At 45.4% G+C, this 20,096-nt stretch overlaps 1 protein-coding gene across 6 annotated transcripts in view; it reads right to left on the bottom strand.

The window, feature by feature from the left end:
- The window catches only part of ralgapa2 (Ral GTPase activating protein catalytic subunit alpha 2), a 107,481-nt gene that overhangs the window by 27,301 nt on the left and 60,084 nt on the right, over window positions 1-20,096 (bottom strand). For all 6 annotated transcript variants that reach the window (XM_026152495.1, XM_026152496.1, XM_026152497.1 and 3 more), the window contains 9 exons: window positions 17,719-17,829; window positions 17,177-17,245; window positions 16,751-16,888; window positions 12,186-12,363; window positions 9,931-10,762; window positions 9,258-9,329; window positions 8,351-8,474; window positions 8,097-8,252; window positions 5,300-5,458 (listed from right to left, as the gene is read on the bottom strand). In XM_026152495.1, coding sequence (XP_026008280.1) covers window positions 5,300-5,458; window positions 8,097-8,252; window positions 8,351-8,474; window positions 9,258-9,329; window positions 9,931-10,762; window positions 12,186-12,363; window positions 16,751-16,888; window positions 17,177-17,245; window positions 17,719-17,829 — 1,839 coding nt within the window. The remainder of the gene's footprint in view (window positions 1-5,299; window positions 5,459-8,096; window positions 8,253-8,350; window positions 8,475-9,257; window positions 9,330-9,930; window positions 10,763-12,185; window positions 12,364-16,750; window positions 16,889-17,176; window positions 17,246-17,718; window positions 17,830-20,096) is intronic.

Here is a 20,096-nt window from a genome sequence, read left to right as displayed (position 1 = left end):
TGCTCCAGACGTACCAAGCAATGTGCCTGGCGGAGCTTGGATCGCTGGTTCCGGAGGACAGCCCGCTGTCACCTCTTCTTAACGAGGTTAGAGTCACCACGGATTACATCCTCCGTGCGTCTCGCTGTGCAGCGCTCTCCCTGGGCAGAGGGATGGCTTCGACAGTGGTGGCGCAGAGGCACCTGTGGCTGACCCTCTCCGACGTCCCTGATAGAGACAGAGCTGTGTATCTGGACGCACCAGTGTCTGCGGCTGGGTTATTCGGACATTCACTTGAAGCCATTCAGGCTAGATTCGATCTGAGGAAGAAGCAGACGGAAGCTCTGCGCGACATCATCCCCAGACGCCAGCCCCAGCCCAAGCCCACTGCTAGCTCTCACAGGCCCGCCGCTCCTCTGACAGCTGGCAAGAGACCGGCGCCCACTGCTGGAGTGGGAGGGCCGCCGGCGAGAGCACGTACTCCGGCACCGAGCTCCACGCCAGTCGGCCTGGGGCAAAGGCCCTCCCCCGGGCCCCCGACGGGACCCGACGCCCAGGAGGAAGAAGCCTCAGCCCTCCTAGCTGTGATTGCGAGTGGGGAAGGGATCCGGCAGCAGGGAGACGCTGCTCTTACCCCTCTGTTGCCGCACAAGAGGTGCCGCTTAAGTTCTGTTCAGGTTGTCAGCCCCAGAAGGCGCTGCACTTCCCTATCGCGGTCTCCCAAGCACATAACCTCTGCACACGGTTCAGATGTGTTGAATGTTCAAGCGACCACATCGAGTGTTCCCGCTGTTTTTCATTGTTATGCCCCGGAAAAGGTGCACCCAACAAAATGTATAAATGTACATGTTCCCATGTTGCAATCAATAAAGAGTGTGGTTTACTCTCAAACAATCTCAAATGCTCAACCTGCAGGCGAAATGAGCCAGGTCAGGCAGGGGATGCAGTCCCCTGCAGACACACTGGGGGGCGACGGCGCCCCGCCGTCAGTGCTGCAGGCCAGCCGGCTGGCTGCTCACTTCCCTCAGTGGCGCGCTTGCGCCCCCTCTCCGTGGGTGCTGCAAACCGTTGCCATGGGTTACCGGTTGCAGTTCCGGGTCAAGCCGCCTCGTTTCCAAAGAGTCGTGAACACGATTGTCAACCCCGAGGCAGCCTTGGTACTCAGAGAGTAAATACAGGCGCTATTATAGAAGAGAGCAATACGGGTGGTCCCCGCTTCGGAGACGGACAAAGGTTGGTACAGCCGTTATTTTGTCATTCCGAAGAAAGGGGGAGGGCTTCGTCCCATCCTCGACCTGCGAGTCTTGAACACGTACCTGCGAACGTACAGGTTCAAGATGCTAACACTCAGACAGCTCCTGAGTGCAGTCGGCCCGGGAGATTGGTTTGCGACAATCGATCTAACAGATGCTTATTTTCATGTCGCTATACACCCGAAACACAGGCAGTTTCTGAGGTTTGCATTCGAGGGCGTAGCCTACGAATACCTAGTGCTGCCGTTCGGGCTGTCGCTCGCTCCCCGCACCTTTACGAAATGTGCCGAGGCAGCGCTAGCGCCCCTCAGGAAGAGGGGCATCCGCATCTTGGCCTACCTGGACGACTGGGCTCTCGTGGCTTGCTCCAGAGAACAGGCGGAGACGCAGCTGTCGCGGGTTCTGTCACACATTCAGACACTGGGGTTCTCTGTGAACTTTCAGAAGAGCTCGCTAATCCCAGGTCAACAGATCGCTTTTCTCGGTCTGGAAATATGCTCTCTTTCCAGCCGTGCACGGTTGTCAGAGCACAGAGTGGCCGCGTTTCATCGCTGCCTCGCTCAATTTCAGCTGGGACGCGGACTGCGTTTCCAGACGATATTGCGCTTGTTGGGCATGATGGCATCTATGATCGCCGTAGTGCCGCTTGGGCTGTTGAAAATGAGAGCGTTTCAACGCTGGACTCTCTCTCACCGTTTGTGTGCTTCGCGTCACCTCCGGAGGAGGCTGCCGGTAACTGCGTCTTGCATGCTAGCTCTCCGTCCTTGGAGGGAGCCCGGGCTACTGCACCAGGGCTCTCGGATTGGGAGGGTGTTGTTTCGCAAGGTGGTGTCCACAGATGCTTCCCTAAGTGGGTGGGGAGCGCTGTGCGAGGGTGCGTCAGTGAGAGGGATCTGGTCCACGGCTCAGCGCCAGCTGCACATCAACCACTTAGAGCTGTTAGCAGTGTTCTTAGCTCTAAAGCGTTTCCGTCCAGTCCTGCAGGGCCAGCATGTCTTAGTCAGGACGGACAATTCAACAGTGGTGTCTTATATAAACAGGCAGGGAGGAACACGCTCTCTTCCCCTGTTGCAGCTGTCTCGCTCTCTGCTGTTATGGTGCAGTGTTCATTTTCTGACTCTAAGAGCCACCCATGTCCCGGGCCACCTGAACCTGGGGCCGGACCTTCTCTCCAGGGGGGGTCCTCTGGTGAGAGAATGGAGGTTACACCCTTCAATAGTGGCTCAGATTTGGGATCTATTTGGCGAGGCGCAAATAGATCTTTTTGCTTCCAGGGTGAATGCTCACTGCCCCCTGTACTTCTCCATAATCGACCACGATGCACCCTTGGGCTTGGACGCGCTAGCGCACCAATGGCCAGACGTGCTCCTGTATGCATTTCCCCCAGTGGAAATGATATCTCCAATTCTGGAGAGGGTGCGTCGGCATTCCCTCTCTCTGATCCTGGTGGCCCCTTGGTGGCCCGCGAAGTCGTGGTATGCAGAAATAATCAGCCTGCTTGCAGCAAGTCCTTGGCAGCTTCCTCTCCGCAGGGATCTCCTCTCTCAGGCGGGGGGGGGAAGTGTTTCATCCGCGCCCGGATCTGTGGCACCTTCATGCTTACCTGCTGAGAGGTTAAACTTGGTTGCTAAGGGTCTGCCACCTAGTGTGGTAGCGACGATTCAGAGCGCCAGGGCCTCGTCTACTAGAGGCTTGTACGCTTACAAATGGCGAGCCTTCGAGCGATGGTGCCAGGACCGCCACACTCTCCCATTTCAGTGCTCTATTGTGGATGTTTTGACATTCCTGCAGGAGCTGTTGGATAAAGGCCTTTCGTTTTCGACGATCAAGGTTTATTTAGCGGCTATATCTGCTTGTCATATCGGTTTTGACGGGGTGACACCAGGTGCGCATCCCCTCGCCGTGCGTTTTCTGAAAGGGGTTCGCCGGCTGAGGCCCGTGCTTAAGTCCAGTGTCCCTGCTTGGGACTTGTCTTTGGTGCTGGAGGCCCTTTGTGGCCCTCCGTTTGAACCCGTTGAGTCGGTAGATATGAAACTTCTTTCGTATAAGACCGCATTACTTCTCGCTTTGGCCTCGGCGAAGCGAGTGGGGGACCTTCATGCGCTGTCTGTGCATCCTGCCTGCACACAGTTTTCTCCTGATGGCCGCAAGGTCGTATTGCGTCCGAATGCCACCTATCTTCCCAAGGTCATGCCTGCATCTTATAGTTCAATGGAGTTTGAGTTGCTGAGCTTTTGCTCCCCTCCTTTTGAATCTGAGGAGCAGAGGAGGGTGCATTCTCTTTGTCCGGTGCGTGCGCTACGCACCTACATTGAGCGCACTTGGGATGTGCGTTTGTGTGACCAGTTGTTTGTCTGCTTCGCTAATCCGAATAGAGGTAGAGCTCTGTCCAGACAGAGGCTGTCCCACTGGATTGTAGAAGCTATCTCGCTGGCATACAGCACCGGAGGTTTTGCGTTGCCCCACGGGGTGGGAGCTCATTCCGCCAGGGGGATGGCGACCTCATGGGCTCTTTTTAGAGGGGTGCCTGTGGCTGATATTTGTGCAGCGGCTAATTGGGCGTCGCCGCACACTTTTGTGCGGTTTTATCGGTTGGACGTTACAGCCCCTTCGGTGGCTCATGCTGTCCTTTCTGCTGGGTCTACCACTCACTGAGGATGTGGTGGTCCCGTTCCGGTTCGGTGGCTGCTCTGCGGGGCGTGTATATAGGTCCCATACTTATGTGTTGTACCGAGTGAATCGACTGAAAGGGAACGGTTAGTTATGTCTATAACTTCTGTTCCCTGAAGGAGAGGAACGAGGTACAACACAGGGTGGCCCCACTGAGCAGTTGGCTCGGTGAAGAGCGGCTATCGAACTGAGGGATGACGGTGATGACAGCGGCTATATGTGCGGGCGGGGCCTTGCGCGTGTCATCACACGTCATCTGCCGTAAAGGCGTGAATAAAGGTTTCTTCAGCCAGGACACGCGAGGGCGTGATATCCCATACTTATGTGTTGTACCTCGTTCCTCTCCTTCAGGGAACAGAAGTTATAGACATAACTAACCGTTTTGTGGGTTTTCTTAACAGCAATTGAGAGTTCCAGGAAAACGATTTAAATTTCTTTTTGATAACTAATGTGCTCTCAGCAGTGAATAAAGTTTTGCATCTAGTGAACTGCTGTGTTGAATTTTGACATTTAACAAAGTCAAAACGTGGAGCTTTCAGTGACGAGGATGGCCTCGCTAGTTTTCTGTTTACACAGACAAAACCAGAACTCCATTAGAGCAATGACTATGATGCAAACAGAGACGGCAATAAATTGGCACTATGATCATTCACACTAAAAAACAATGAAAGAAACAAATACAGTCTGAATGAATTTCCCCTCCTCCTATGACTGTTATAAAAAACAATGGAAGAATAAGAACATAACGTGTTTCTTCAAGTTAGGCTTAAACTACAACATCATTTTACATGATCCATTTCCCGATTATCTCTCTCAAGATAACTTACTGGAAAGAAAAGAAAAATACTGCTTTATAAATTTTGCACTATGCACTTTTATAATGTGTGGATATATCTGAACATCTGAATCCAGTCATCCTGGACAAAGTAATTTCACGGTCCTCCAGGAGGCCACACATCGAGTGCAGCACTATGGAGTAACCAAGATGAAAGCAAGCCAACAAAGGCCAGTAACCATCTCTGAAAGCACATACCCACAGTGTGGGTAATAATGCATCGCTGGAGGAAAGACCTGAGAGCCTTCAGACAGAAACCACAACAAGGGAAAGAAGGTATGAAATTCAGAGCAAAGTCTGAACACAACAGAAGGACGAGGGTCTGCATTATCTAATGAACACAGACAGGAAATTAATGCAGTGCCATGCTGTATGCTGACTTGTTACAGCAGGTAACAGGTAGAATTAACCTGCTACCACTTTGTTTAGGTGCCCTTAAGACATGACAGTAAACCTGCATGCTTAAAAAGTAAAACCTCCCGTAAATGATCATTACACCTAAAGAGCTAAAACATCTGCAGTGGTCTATAACCTAAATATTCCACTCGGCACTGCCATTTACCTGTGGTTTCTTCATGATCTGGATGAAATACATGTGTTTCTTCATTGGGTAGATGACTATCAGCACATCTCCAAAGTCAGTTGGGATGATGCCGCGCCGGTAGTCCCTGGTGTGCTCAGACCACACTATGTGCACCTCATCGTTTCCCAGGTGACGCAGCTGCCAAACAAACAAAATTAGTCTAATCAACAGCTTAGTGAGAGAATATAATTTTCACTGCTCTGGGGAACTAGACAGGAACACAAATTTGGATGGATTAGGGCTTCTAACTGGGTTTTATCCGCACTGCACTTAAAACCCACACTGCCTCCAGGAGATCGAGGAGCGGACTGAGGTTAAAAATCTTTTTAGAAGAGGATGACTGACAATATTATTTTCTAGTGCATCTTGGGAGCAACTGTTTCTGGAGCAGGTGATCGCAAAATTTGTTTGAAAACAATGGTCTAAATCGTAGCCTGGCTCTGGTTTAGTCTCCTATTATAGCTTTTTCATTACAAATTCAAATAGCAAACATAAAATGGACAAAATTGAGCATTTTAAAACCAAATAATTCAAATCCAATTAACCTACCCCATCAGAGGTTAAATTGCTTCCCATTTCCACTCTGTTCACAACCACAAATGAAACTGGGCAGGACAAGAAGATTTGCTTAAATGACAGGAAATTGACTGATGCTAGTTTAAAAAAAAAAAAGAAAAAAAAGGTAAACAGCTTTCCCCTTTTCAAAGTAAAATAGATGGGAGTAGCAACATTACATTCTCTGATGACAAGTGTAGATCATTTATTAGCTGGTGGTCCAGTGATGTCGAATGAAGCAGTCCTTCCATTTTCCAGAGTATCATAGACACTGAAAAGTGAGTCTCTACTCAGAAGAAAACATCTGCCAATGTACTGTTGGCCTAATGAGCCATTAAGAAACATGCCCTCGCCACCAAAAATGCAATTAGCACATTCTATTATAAGCCCTTAATTATGGTAATACGCTAATCTTAAACAAATCCACGGCATGCTGATTACTGGAGCTCGCCAGTTCAGTCTGTCTGTCCAAGGATCAGCAGGTACCAGCCAGGTCAGTCACTGGGACAATTTCAGAGAAAATGTTGAATATGCATTTGCTGCAGACAATCAGCAGTGGGATGTTAATTTGGGTTAAGATAGTAGCATTTGGATTAGCTGAATGACAAGTTTAATGAGGATGCTTATGCTCTAGTCAATCATCTTCTGCACCAACCCATTTATCCCCTTGTTAATCGCATCCAAATGTTTGAGACTTCTTTAATAAAATGTGATTCAAGTCAAAGGCTCTTGTCCAATTAGCCCACCTTGACCTTCCACCCAACCAGTGGGGTTCACATACATGGAAACTGCCACCCAAAGGATCCAGAAGACAAGAGCATCCTAATGAAAACAACCTGCAGCAACCTAGTTAAGACGTAGCGCCCGAGGGTAACTGGGACGGCTAAGGCACCCGTCCATCTCCCTCACTTTCACACACATCCACATCGTCTACATGGCCTGACCCCAACCCTGCAGGTCATTTCTATAAATGCATTACTGAAGCCAGCTGCTGCTGCTGCTGCTACAGCCTGCAGTGCCTTAAAACCCACAATTGGATTGAGGAATTCATGGTTTTCCGTCTTTTCTTTTAGGTTTAGCTTTTCCCCCCCCCTTCCATCAGCTTCAAACAGGCAATCTACTCAGCGAGAGCTACCCCATCCGTCTCTCCCCTACAGTATGCCTCTATGGTTACAGCAAGTAAAGTGGGTGACTGCTGGACTAAAAGTGTTATTTTTAAATTGACAGAGTAACATCGTACTTAGACACAGACAAAGCCTGTTTCTCATTCCAATTTTTTCATACCACTTTCTCTTCTCTTTACCTTCCCATCGTTTTCTGAAACATCGGCGCAAGCGGCCCAGCCTGCAAATTTCTCTTGGACCTGTAGCTGGTGTGGAGATCTGTGCGAGGTGAGCACGAGCAATTACAGAAGTTCCCGGCGAAACTGAATGAGAACGGAGTGGCAGCACACTCTGCTTTGGGCACGGGCACCCCTCCAGCGCCACACTCTGGACAAACCGAGACAAAATCTTTCCTCAGACTAATTTCCGTGGCCACTAAACACAGTTCCAGGATGGGTTTGGAATGAGTAGGCGATTATTTGTGAAATGGAGAGGGGGATGTCTGTTGAGGGCTGGAGTGTGGCTGGATATGAGGAGAGCCTGATGAATTTCCCTCCTCAGCAGGGTACTGTATGAGAAGATTGGCAGCACGGGCAGGGGCCTTGCGGCTCATTTCTTTCTGCTAACTGCTACTGCTGCACTACAGCTCAGAATCCCACTGCAGAACCAAATCGATCGCTCCTGTGGCGGCAGCAGGAATTGGATAAAAGGATCCTGCCGGCATCCGGCCGGCGCCTGCCCTAGCAGGGAGAGCTAATGGCTGAATCCAGGCCCTGGTCACAGCACACAGGGAGGGGGGCAGGGGCTAGCAGAATCATAGTCATTACCACAGCAGCACATGCCCTCTCTTCACTCACGCGCCTGCGATTCTCTACTCCTCAGGCCTTCCTGGCCAGGGTCACTAATCAATGCCCACACTCTGGAGTCACACCTCCTGATCACAGCTTAACACAGAGCTGAAGGCTGCAACAACATACTGCTCTGGGCAGGCATGGCTGTGTAGCCATTTCACTGCAGTACATTCTTCTTTTTCTAATGCACTTAGAACTTAAGGTGTGCAAGTAATTCAATACAGACAATCCAGATGTGCGAATAGTCAATACGAGCTTTTTTTTAACCTTTTTGGTGAGGCAGTCATCAGAATCAGATGGCATACGCGTTGAGACGTGGAAAATAACTTCCACAGTGGAGGTAGCATAATAAGGAGCCGTTAGACCTGTGCTGCCATTCCTCTGGAGCCCACCCATAAAGCCACAGTGCGTGGCTAGGTCCACCTGAAATGTACAAGCAAAAGTTACTCTTTTCTGAGTGAGGCTGTACAACTTTGTGCAAATATGAATGCAAAGATTTGATTTAAAGTCGTGGTTTGCACCTCCCATCCCAGTCCAGATACAAAGTCTTCATAGTCCTGGCTTCCTGTGCTGTTAGACAAAATGGAGCACTTGTCTTCTTGGCCTTCTCCAATGTAGAACACAGCAATCTTGTGCGTCTCTCGGCTACAGAACAACAACAAAAAATAAAAAGCAGCCAGCATTAAAAGAACAACAGCTACACTAACCAGTTTAACAGTTGTAACACAACTTGAAAAGCCTTTAACTACTTGAGCTACTCTGGATGAAATGCTTGGATTACACCTCGCTTATCAAGGTAAATTGTGTAATTGAACTGCTGAATAAAAATCTCAAGCACAGAGGGGGAAAAAAATGTTTATCTCCAAAAACCCGTCTGCTATCTATCCATCAGCTTTAACATCATGTTAAAAAAAAAAAGAAGAAGAAGAAGAATGGCAGCAAAGCCCCCCCATCCTACTTTCCCTGTTGCCATGGCAGTACATTGTGCTGGAGTGCATTTAGGAGACTTTGCATGATTGCGCACAGGTTGTTATTGTCCAACCAGGTCTACCGTCTGGGAGAAAACGGTCCACTTCTGAGGGCATTATTTTATAAACTCCTGTCATTAGCAATGTGTAGAGCACTAATTGATCGGACTACGAGAGTCCAGTAAGAACGATGAGAACAGGACGGAGAGAGTGATGGAGGGAGACTTCCAGGGTTGTGCTCAGCAGGAGTTGGCACAGATTAGCAAATTCATGGAGGAGTAAGGGAGCACTGCAGTCTTGAAAAACTGGAGGGCTCGCAGGACATGCAAAGAGTTAATTCCACTCATTCAGAAACATGTTTATGGGCGATCAGGAAAACACAATACATTACAGACAACACTGCTTATCATGACGTGCTAAATCATCACAAGATGATACAAAACTCCCAAGTGAACTTTACCACTGCCTGGAGTCCAAGTTCTTCAGTTCCCGTAAGAGTTTAGAGTTTTTCTTCAGCAAATGGAAGCTTTTCCTGTTGAACAACAACAAGTCTTGATTAGATTAGACATGAGGATTTTAATCTGAAACTAAAACTGCCATCAGCGGCTTAAATCATCACAAAGAAAATAAGTGTTAAACCAAAGTTGTGTTTTGCAGATCTGATGACCAAGGACCAAAAAAAACAGGCACAGGTGCAAGCCACAACCTCCTCTTGTAGTGTGCATGTTACACCATCACCATTAAGAGGTGTAAGCTTTTAATTTACGGGGCAGAACAGCAAAGATGAGGCTCTGCAAGCTAGACCTTAGTGAAAACAGCTGGGCACTCTTATCCTGTGGAGAGGAGATTAAGACACTGCGGACTCCAATGTGCCTTTAAATTCATCCTCTCTCTCTTTGAGTAACAAGCCAACAGCTGAGTTACTTTGAAGATGAAGAAAGTGACTTTGTGTCAGACTTAACAAGAGGATGTGTTTTGTTCTTTCTCTCTGATTGCCTGCATTTAATGTGTGTTTGTTTTTAGACTAGTGACCAATAAGTAACAGACCCCTGTCTGACTTCTCTTAAAACCCCACTTTCCTCTATTTGTTTCTTTCAGTAAAGAGCAGGCTATTTGCAGTCTGTCTGTAATACCTGCGATCCCAAGAGTTCATCCCAAGATCATTAAGCAGCAGCCGGCAGAAGTAAAAAGGAGCTTTTGGTTCCTGGTGGGACGGTTCGCTCTGGCAGTCAGCCCGAAAGCTTACATCAGCCTCCCACCTCCTCACTTGCTCCTCCTCCTGCTGAGTCTGACGATGAATGGCTTCCAGGATGGCGTTCTCTTGCTCTAGGTTCATTCCGTGTGGTGATGCGGCCGGCTGGTTAAGCTTAAGTCGTGGCTGGGGAAGACATTCTGGGCTGCTGTGTCCGAGGTCCTCCAAAAGCTTATCGAGAACATCAAACTCATCCTCCTCGCAAGAGTTTGAGAGGCAATCGGAGCCTGAGCAATGACGCTTGTGCGGTCCTGCTACTGGGGAGGGGGGCGGGTTGCTGCTGTGGCTGACTGCAGTGGCTGCAGAAAGGGAAGGGTCAACTGGTTTAAAGGCTCCCACATCAAAGTCTTCATGTGCGGTGCAGTAGAGGATGGCACCATCCCACGAGTACTTGCCCGAGATGTCCCGGACAATGACGCGTACTTGGGAGGAAGTGTGCAGGGACTCTCCAACGGTGGGAGTCTCGGCAGGGATTTGCAGGTAGGACACCAGCGTGCTGTCGTTGAAGACAAAAAGCTGCAGGTTGGGGCTTTTGAAGACCTCGGAGGACAGCTCGGACGACTCCACGTATGGGTTGTCATGATTTTCGCTCACGAGGCTGTGGAGGAGAGCGGGGCCGCCGCTCAGGGGATGATGGCCCAAATGGTTCACAAGGTGTGTCATGACCATCCGTGCCGTCAGCGGGATCAGCTCCATGTTTCGGCGACGCTTTTCTGGTGGGAGAAAAAGGATGGGAGGATGAAAAAAAAAAAAAAATACAAGCAAGCAAGTGTAACACATGATCAATAGTAAAAATGACCAATGGGTTTAGAATACAGCTGCACTCAGGGCTGTCTTTTATAATATGTTCAATGTAGACTTTAACAATATTTAAAAAGCTCCACATTTGTGTGTCGACATGTTACACTCTTTATTAGCTCCTTTTACACAAACCCAAATCTGATTCATGATTACTAATAGGGCTACTTTATTCATTTCTCACAATAGCTTAGCTAGCACACCTCTAAGTAGGTAGCATCTAATCATAAGAGACAACTTTGAAAAGCCCATTGAGTCTTCTTACAATGGACAACCATTGAGACTGGCCAAGTGCTAATGAGAACCACCATCTTTGCAGACTTCTGAATAGAATTGTACTTTGCAGATTGCATTTATGTAAATGTACAGGTTTTTACTCCCAAGTGAAAGGCATGCCGTGCTTTATTCTGCAGGGATGTGGGAAAAACAAGAAGAAGCACTCTTGCATTGTGACAGTGCTATCAATACCATCATCCCCCATCAAAGTGGAGAAAGCTCTTTAGAAAGCAGGCCAAGCTGCATTAGAGATGCACTGGCCCTTTGATGTGACTTGATCAATATGAGGTGAGGGCATGAATATAACTAGGCCGGCACTCTTTGGTTTGCCCTTTTGATAGTGTTTTGTTATTTCAACCAAGACTCTGTGCAGCTGTGCAGCTGTGCACCAGAAAAAAAAAAAAAGAATTGAACAAAAGCAGAGGTGTGATGAAATTTTCAAGACAAAAGCTTCTGTTTGAATTTCTTACATTGTTTCAGGAGACATTCACATTGTGTATTTGGACTTTGAGGACTTTTTAGAAGTTGAGGACGCGAGAGAGAAAGAGAAATATGTTGCCTAATGGAATCACAAGGTCACAAAAAAGATTTTTTTTTTTTTAAATCTAAACCCCATAATGGGTCTTCTCTTAGGGCTGAGTACTAATGTGAACATTCCATTCCCTGTGATGGTTGATTTCCTTTTTATACTTTTAATAAGATATTGACATTTAATGGAGAGGCTCTAAATGGATGGCCTACTTAGAGTTTGCTTTTACCTGTAACCTGTTTTGGATGATTTTTTTGTGGGGGTGGGAGGGTGGGGGCAGACAGGGTAGAGAGTTTGGCTCCATATTCTGGGAGCTATAATGTAGGAACTATAAAATATAGAGCTGGCAGCAGTATCCAAAACATTACGATGCAGCAGCTGGCATCAAGTACTAACTGGCTTTTAACCCTCCTATGTAAACCTATGTACATACTAACACATACTATATAACAATTAACACTTAACCTTTTTACGCAGTGCGATCTTTCTCAAAACAGATTCAGATTTAGGAAATGACATTTTCCTGCCCTTACCCTCAGCCACAGTGAGTAGGTTGCCTAAGTCCATGGTGGGTGTCTGTGACGGGGTTGGCTCGCAACGCTTAACCTGACCCAGCATGAGGTCATAGTCACTGGACAAGTCAGACAGGGTGAGCAGATAGTGGCTCTGCTGGGTGTGCAGGTTGGACCCAGCCACACAGCAGTGCAGCACCTGAGGAATGAGAGCGGAAGAGCAAAAATGTAGTGATTATTTGGCATGCATGGGTTGTTTTGCTACAGTACTTAGTAGAGACACCCCAAACACCCCGCAATACCATAATATTACTACATTTAACTCACAACATTACTGGAATCACCTTTTTCAAACTGCAAATTATGTCCTCAAAGTCAAACTTCAGTCATACCTCTTTAATCAGATAAGATAAGAGATTGCAGTCAGCAACTACATGCCAACAGTTTTATATTTCTTAGAATTCAGCAATTAACTGCAACAGATTGCTGAAAATCACATTTATTACCATCTACGTAGACAGAAGTTCTCATTTAACATAAATTGATATTTAACTATTACATTTGTGCTCAGCAACCTTCCTGCTCCAGTGTGATGGCTGCACTTACAGCCACACAGTGGTAATACCCACCATGTTAGTGCAGAGGCTTATAAGTAACATTGCATTCACATTTCTTTCTTTAAATATAGGAATTTATTTACAGGACAATAAATAACTGGTTTTGGTTTAGAATTCATTCACATATCCACATAACACTGCATTCTAAAATAAGTGCGCACATTTTAGTTTACACTGTTATGTATGATTAAATTTTTGTTTTCTGAGTTACCTTAGTTGCAGCTGTTCCAGTCCCTTGATTAAGGAGCCAAGAGGTGGAAAAGGGGCGGAGCGAGCTTTAAAGGAAGACTACAAATTGGTTCATGCCATAACTCGGGACCATGGGGGGGAATTGGAGTTCATTATGTTTGGTTTAGTTAGGTTTTGTGTGTTTTACCCCTTCTCCTGTTTTTGTGGGCTGATCAGCCACTATTTAAGTTTCCCCTTTGTCTCATTAAGTTAGGTCAGTTTGAGTTATCAGTTGTGTTGTCAACTTTGAGTAGAGTTTTGTTATTTTGACCTCTTTTATGGGCCCAAGATTTTGATTCTTTTTGCATGAGTTAACCAATTATGTTTTTTGGGTTAAATAAAAAATCTTTTTTTTGGACTTTAACCTGTGCCTAAGTTTCCTTCACTGCTCGGTCCATCACATCCAGTATAACCAGATTACAGGCAGCTGGCAGTTAGTTGAGTCAAGACTCCTTAAGCTTTGCTCATTGACTCATTCATACTGATGGCAACATGTCAGCAATCTGTCTACATAAACAGTGTAGTGATTTATGGTAGTGATTGGGGTCAGTCTAAATCAGACTGCAACTGTTTGCAACAAGGTTGCCTCCTATCAGATGACTTGCGAGTGTGAGCAACACCAACCTCACTCCAGGCAACCATTTAGTCACCAAAACTTGCAATTGGTTGCTGAAAAAGGAGGTCGCTGTCCTACTTTCACTCGTGTGACTGAGCCATTAGCGTGCTTTGAATTTGGAGACAACTTGGTCAAGATAAAGCATAATTTATGGTCCTGCTAATGTGTCCATCTACACATTTGAGTTTGAAGAGGGAAATGCAACATGTGCTCCTGTGCAGTCCTCAAAGATCCTGACTGAGCACAGCTGACGAAAGTGTCTTTTTAATGTTGACAAGTGGGCTGGAATAGAGGAGAATGACAGCAGAGTTCCCGGGAATGGGAGCACAGACAGTGGCTGCAGTAGAGACTCTTGTTTTTAACACTTGGATTTACTTCAGCTCTTTGCATGTTTTAACTTTGCTCTCCTCTGCAGCTGCCTAGTGGACCATCAGCAGTACAAGTAAGAGTGGCCCACAGACCGGCTGTACCCTAAACTTTGTAAACCGCCTCCATTTGACATCAGAGCTCTCTGCAGGCAGTCCCCAGACTGGAACGGACAGCGAACACTTTCCTCTGCTGGACCATAAATCCCGCTGAAGTGTGTCTAGTGTTGGACGTTTTTCAGTTGAATCAATTTAATTAAAAATTTGCTTAGCTAAGGTTATCTGAGGATGCTGGTGAATAAGACGAGCCACCTTGTTTACAGTATTCCCAGATTTTAATTCATTTTATTAAATATTGATATTCGATGTATGTTTACCCTCCCCCCCACTCACTCATAGTACTAGAAGGTGGAAGTCTGGTAAGAAAATATGCAGCAGTGTCTGTCGTGACTGTGCACGACGCAGGAGAACGTGAATGGGGAATATATGGTCTATTTACATCATAAGGCAAAAAGGGGGAGAGAGGGAGAAAAGGGAAGAAAAGAGGGTCTTTATAGCCACTAATCCATTTCTTCTGTGATGTGTGAGTGTATCGATCTACATAACAGATGGCAGAGCATCCGTTGGCAGTGCTAGATAAGGCGCACTGGGGCAGTTGATTACAGCCACTGAACAGGTTTACACTGTTTGATTTAATTAAGACTTTATCCTTGTGCTCAGCTCCCACCACAAACACGCATGCTTAGCCACATATACATATCCGAGTACACAGACAAACACACCTGTATAGTGTATAATCTGAGCAAAGGTAAGGGGGTAGAACATATGCCTAATGTATGTAGAGGAGGGCGCCTCTTATTCAGAGTGGAGCAACTTGGGTAAAGCCATGCAAAGGCTAATCCCATTCAGCGCACACACACTTGGCTGTGAGACGCTGGCCCTGCCATGTGAAACAGTATTGTGTGGGGCAATGTAGACAGTATGTGGATGATTCCATCAAGCAGACCTCTGGGTGCGTAGGGGGAGGGATTTGAGGCTTGATGCTGAAAAGATGTGAACCAAACAGCTGCTACACCAAAGCCCCAAAGAACTTCCTCTGTGGAGATGTAGAAAGGGGGGGGGCAAACCCACGACTGTGCTTGACAACAAATTGACTGCAATTTGCATAGCAACAGTTCCTGGAAGGTAACACAGTAGTTAGAAGGGCACATGGTGCATGGAGATGTGAGCACACTATGTACACAAATAAATCAAATAATAAAACACGGATGTACCTATCTTTGCTGTCTCTCTTGCACGCACACACACACGCGGTGCAGCTGGCTGCTGAGGCAGGCACAGGGAGCAGATGGAGAAGCCTGTGCAGATCTCCAGTGAACCGACATGGTCTAGTGCAATGTTGCTTTTTACAGCTATGTGCTCGCCGTTAGTCAACCGTACCAACTTTTTTCACTTTTGTCTGCATCCCAGGAAGCATGGAAGCCATTCATTAGCTGTAAACATGGTCTCTGCTTGCATTTGATTGGTCGGCAAAGGACACATTGTTAAGTGCCCAAGTGGAGTCATTTATGACTCAAGTCGTATTTTTAAATGTGTAGCTGTGATGCTTTCAGTCATAAGAAATTTTTCTATAAACTTTTAGCAGTTTTTGCTCTGCTGTTGTGACAAAGACAGTGGAAATGTGTCTTTTTTTGTACATTTATATTAATTTTCCACTTCTAATCACTACATTGCAAGACTTTCCAGCGAATCTCTGCTAACCGATGTCTGAATAAAAACGATATAATTAAATTGATTAGAATATTTTAGAAAATCTAAACAGAAAATGGAGCCAGGATGGGGGAAAAATTGTGGTCACTAAAATAGCTTGGGCGCTTGAGCGTTAAATATAAATTTGTAATTAAAGGAAAATGAGGCATGAAACAACCTGTCAGGGAACGTGGGTAGTGATGGAATAAAGGGAAGATGTTTTCTATTCTCTGCCTGGTATACAGAATAATTAGCAGCCAATGTGACAGTGGAAACATATAGATTTCAGCGTTGATATCACATTAATATCATCACACCTTGAATGAAAGCCAGAGGGACTGTGCTTTTTGTGCACTGATAGACAACCAATCATGCTTAATTGTCTTTGCTTTCATAGCAGCTGCAGTCTCTCTCATATTAAGACATATTCCATTCAAATCTCCAGGACAAGCATTTATAGCCTGAGCTTATCAAGTGGACAAAGGGTCCCGTTTGAATAATTGGACCATTTCTTATCAGGGGTGACATCCTTACAAAGATCTGCTGTTGACCGCATCTGCCCAGACAGGAGGGAATGAATAATACCTCATTCATTTGGGCCCGAAGCTTGGCCCTCATCCTCAGGGTCAAACCATAAAATAAATAGTTTGAGGGACAAAAACAGAGGAGCAGATCCAATACGGAATATTTTGCATGCTTGAAACAAACACTCCTGAAGTTTCCTAACAGTTGTCAGGGTTTCGTACATATGCTAAATGCCAGTCACGAGTGTAAGCTGCTGTGGACACTTCTACGCCTTTGTGCTACAATAATGTTAAATGATGCATAGTCAAAAGGTCATGGTAGAGGTGAGTCTAATTAAAGTGGCAAGCCCATGTGGCGGGGTGGGGGTGGAGATGTCAAAGCTTAAGTTGCTGTGTCTGTTTGCAAAAGCTGCGTGTGGTTCAGAAGACTATGAATATGAATCGGTAAAAGGTGGCTCTATTCCAGGCTGCCACTGATGACACCCACCCTGTAGATGTAGTCCAGCAGCGGGGCCTTGTGGGCTGTGTGGTCCTCCAGTGACGGCATGGTGATAGGCTCAAGCAGCAGACTCAAGGGAACAGCCATGCACCAGTCCAACAGGCAAAGCAGAAGCGATACCATCAACTACAGTGTGAGAAATGAGAGAGAAGTTCCTAATTTATTTCAGTCACACACTAACAAATAAAAGATATATTATTAACAAAGCAAAAAAAAAAAAAAAAAAAAAAAAAAAAAAAAAAGAGTGGCAGCGGATAACAGGTGAGAGCATCAAAGACGCAGTGGAGAATGAGGTCGAAGAGAAAACAAATCACTTCAGTAGAAACATTCCTCTGCAAATGCACCATTCCAACATGATAGATCAAGAGCCTTTAGATCTCAGCCATTTCATGTCCCATCCTTTCCAACATGTACCTTTTTGTCCGCTTCCACCGTTGAGTGCTCTGCGCTCGGCAACAAAAAGGCTATTGTGGCCACAAAGATCTGTATTGGGACAAAACAAGGAGAAAGATAATTGGATGACACACTCCCATTCATCATCTGAGTCAGGGCTGATTGCTAAAACGGAGACGAAACCACAGGATGAGGACTGTGCACATGAGCGAGCGACAATTTGTGTAACGTTTGCATTTAAATGCTAAAAGTTATTTCAAAGGAATTTCTCTTATTGGATGTGAAACACATTTACATGGGTTACATCAATGTGTGTGTGTGTGTGTGTGTGTGTGTGTGTGTGTGTTCATATCTTAGTGGGGACCAAAAATTTGAAGTTTACTAAACTTCTGGGGACCAAAATCATGGTCCCCATACGTTTGAAGGCATTTTTACATTACCATTGGGTTATGGTTGGGTTTAGGCATTCATTTCTGATGGTTAGGGTAAGCAGCTAGAGAAAGCATTATGTCAATGGGATGTTCCCACGAGGATAGCAAACCAGACGTTTGTGTCTGTTTTACCTCAATAATTTTCTTTGGGAATGTGGGCTCCAACCTCTGGAGATGCTCCCAGTGAGAGATGAGCAGCTGAAAGACGTCACAGGCTACCTGCGCCACTGCTTTGTTCCCAAACTTTAAAAACAAAAACAAAAAACAAACAAACAAGAATTGAAAAGTGAAGAGGAACTGTACCGTCAGTTAAAAAAACAACAACATAACACACTAGCTAGCCACTAAATCAGATACATCTTTTCAATTGCTAAGCAAAAGCTAAAAGCAGTTTATCATATATTCATATATATATATATATATATATATATATATATATATATATATATATATATATATATATATATATATATATATATATATATATATATATATATATATATATATATATATATATATATATATATACACACACACATACACACACACACACACCTCTATCTCCCCATCCATCCAATCACATGTACATTGGTCCCTCGTTTATCGCGGGAGTTGCGTTCCAAAAATAACCCGCGATAGGTGAAATCGGCGAAGTAGCCAACTTTATTTTTTTAACAATTGGATGTGTTAAGGCTGTAAACCCCCCCCACTACACACTTTGTACACTTTTCCCAGACAGGCATGAACATTTTCACTTTTCTCTCTTGTTTAAACACTCAAAGTTCAAACATTCGTAGAAAAATAAGTCCAGTATTATAGAATGAAACCAAAGACACCCGCAGGTGGCATGATTCTCGTCGGCATTGTTGTGTTTGTGGGTGAGAAAATTTACAAACATACAGTGCAGCACTTCAAAGTTGCATTGCTAGCGATCAAAGATTTGACAAGCTGAACACATTCTGTACTGTACAGGAGACATGGCACGGGGTTGATTGACAATGGTCTACAGCCAATCAGGAGTCAGAACACAATGCGCTGTAAGAAAAAAAACAAAAAAGAAAAACCTGCAAAATTGCACCAAAAAAAAATCCCAGAAACCGCGAGGCCGCGAAAGGTGAACCGCGTTATAGCGAGGGACCACTGTAACTTGATGCATTTAGGACATGTGTGTGGACATGATCAAGAAAACCTGCTGAAGTTCAAACTGAGCATTAGAAAGGAGGAGAAAGGTGATTTAAGTAACTTTGAACGTGGGGTGGTTGTTGGTGTCAGACGGGCTGGTCAGAGTGTTTCAGAAACTGTTGATCTGCTGAGATTTTCCCACAAACCATCTCTAAAGTTTACAGTGAACAGAGAAAATATAGTGAGCAGTAGTTCTCAAAGAAAATGCCTCGTCTTCCTGCCAGAAGTCAGAGTACAACGGCTGAGCTGATGGGAGTAACTGTAACTAACGTAACCACTCATTCAAACCAAGATATGCAGAAGAGCTGAATGCAGCACAACATGTCGAGCCTTGAAGCAGACGGGCTACAGCAGCAGACCACGCCAGGTGTCAGCTGAGAACATGAAACTTGGACTACAATTTGAACAGACTCAGCAAAATTTTACAATAAAAGATTGTAAAAATATTGCCCGGTCTGATGAATATCCGTTTCTTCTGCCACATTTGCATAGCTGGCTAACAATTAGAGTGGGCAACATGAAAGATCCATTATGCCTTGTATCAATAGTTCATGCTGCTGTTGGTAGTGCACAGGTGTTGGGCGATACTTTATTAGCACACTTTGGACCCCTCAGTACCAACTGACTATTGTTGTTAGCCACGCACACCCCTTTGATTTGAAATTTGGGACACAATGTGTTGCACAAACAGTTTCTGAACACGACGATGAGTTCACTCAAATGGCCTCCATAGTCACCAGATCTCAGCACACTTGAGCACCTTTGGGATGTGGTGGAGCAGGAGATTCACATCTGCAGCAGCTGTGCGATGCTATCATGTTGATATGGACCAAAATCTCTGAGGAATGCTCCCTGCACCTTGAATCTGTGCCTTGCAGAATTAAAACAGTTCTCAAGGTTAAAGAGGGCCCAACCTGGTATTAGAAAGAGTTAACTAATACAATGCCAGATGTGTGTATTCACACATGTACAAGTGTATATAAAAACGTAATTTTCCAATAGAAGCGTATAGTGGGACCCTGGTACAATGTTGAATATCTGCCATGTTTTCATGTCATACTGAAGATAATCAGTAAGTTTAGGGATATAAAATTTATATACAATGGAGGAAGACATTTAAGATGTTTTGTTTTAATCAAGGTGGAGCTGTAGGAGCATTAAGGTGGAGCTGTAGGAGCTTTGTGGCACTGACCATTTTAAGAGGTGGATTTGATCAATTCACAAGAGGCTTATTCAACAAAATCTTACTTAAAGTGCCTCAAGTTTCCAGCAGAGTTAAATAACATGATGTGATCGAGATCAGAAGTAAGACAAGTTTCAGTGTCAAA

This window comes from Astatotilapia calliptera, chromosome 19 (genome assembly GCF_900246225.1).
Source record: "Astatotilapia calliptera chromosome 19, fAstCal1.2, whole genome shotgun sequence".
In the NCBI taxonomy this organism is placed as follows: domain Eukaryota; kingdom Metazoa; phylum Chordata; class Actinopteri; order Cichliformes; family Cichlidae; genus Astatotilapia; species Astatotilapia calliptera.
Note: the sequence above shows the minus strand (reverse complement) of the source record. Positions and strands in the feature narration are given on the sequence as shown.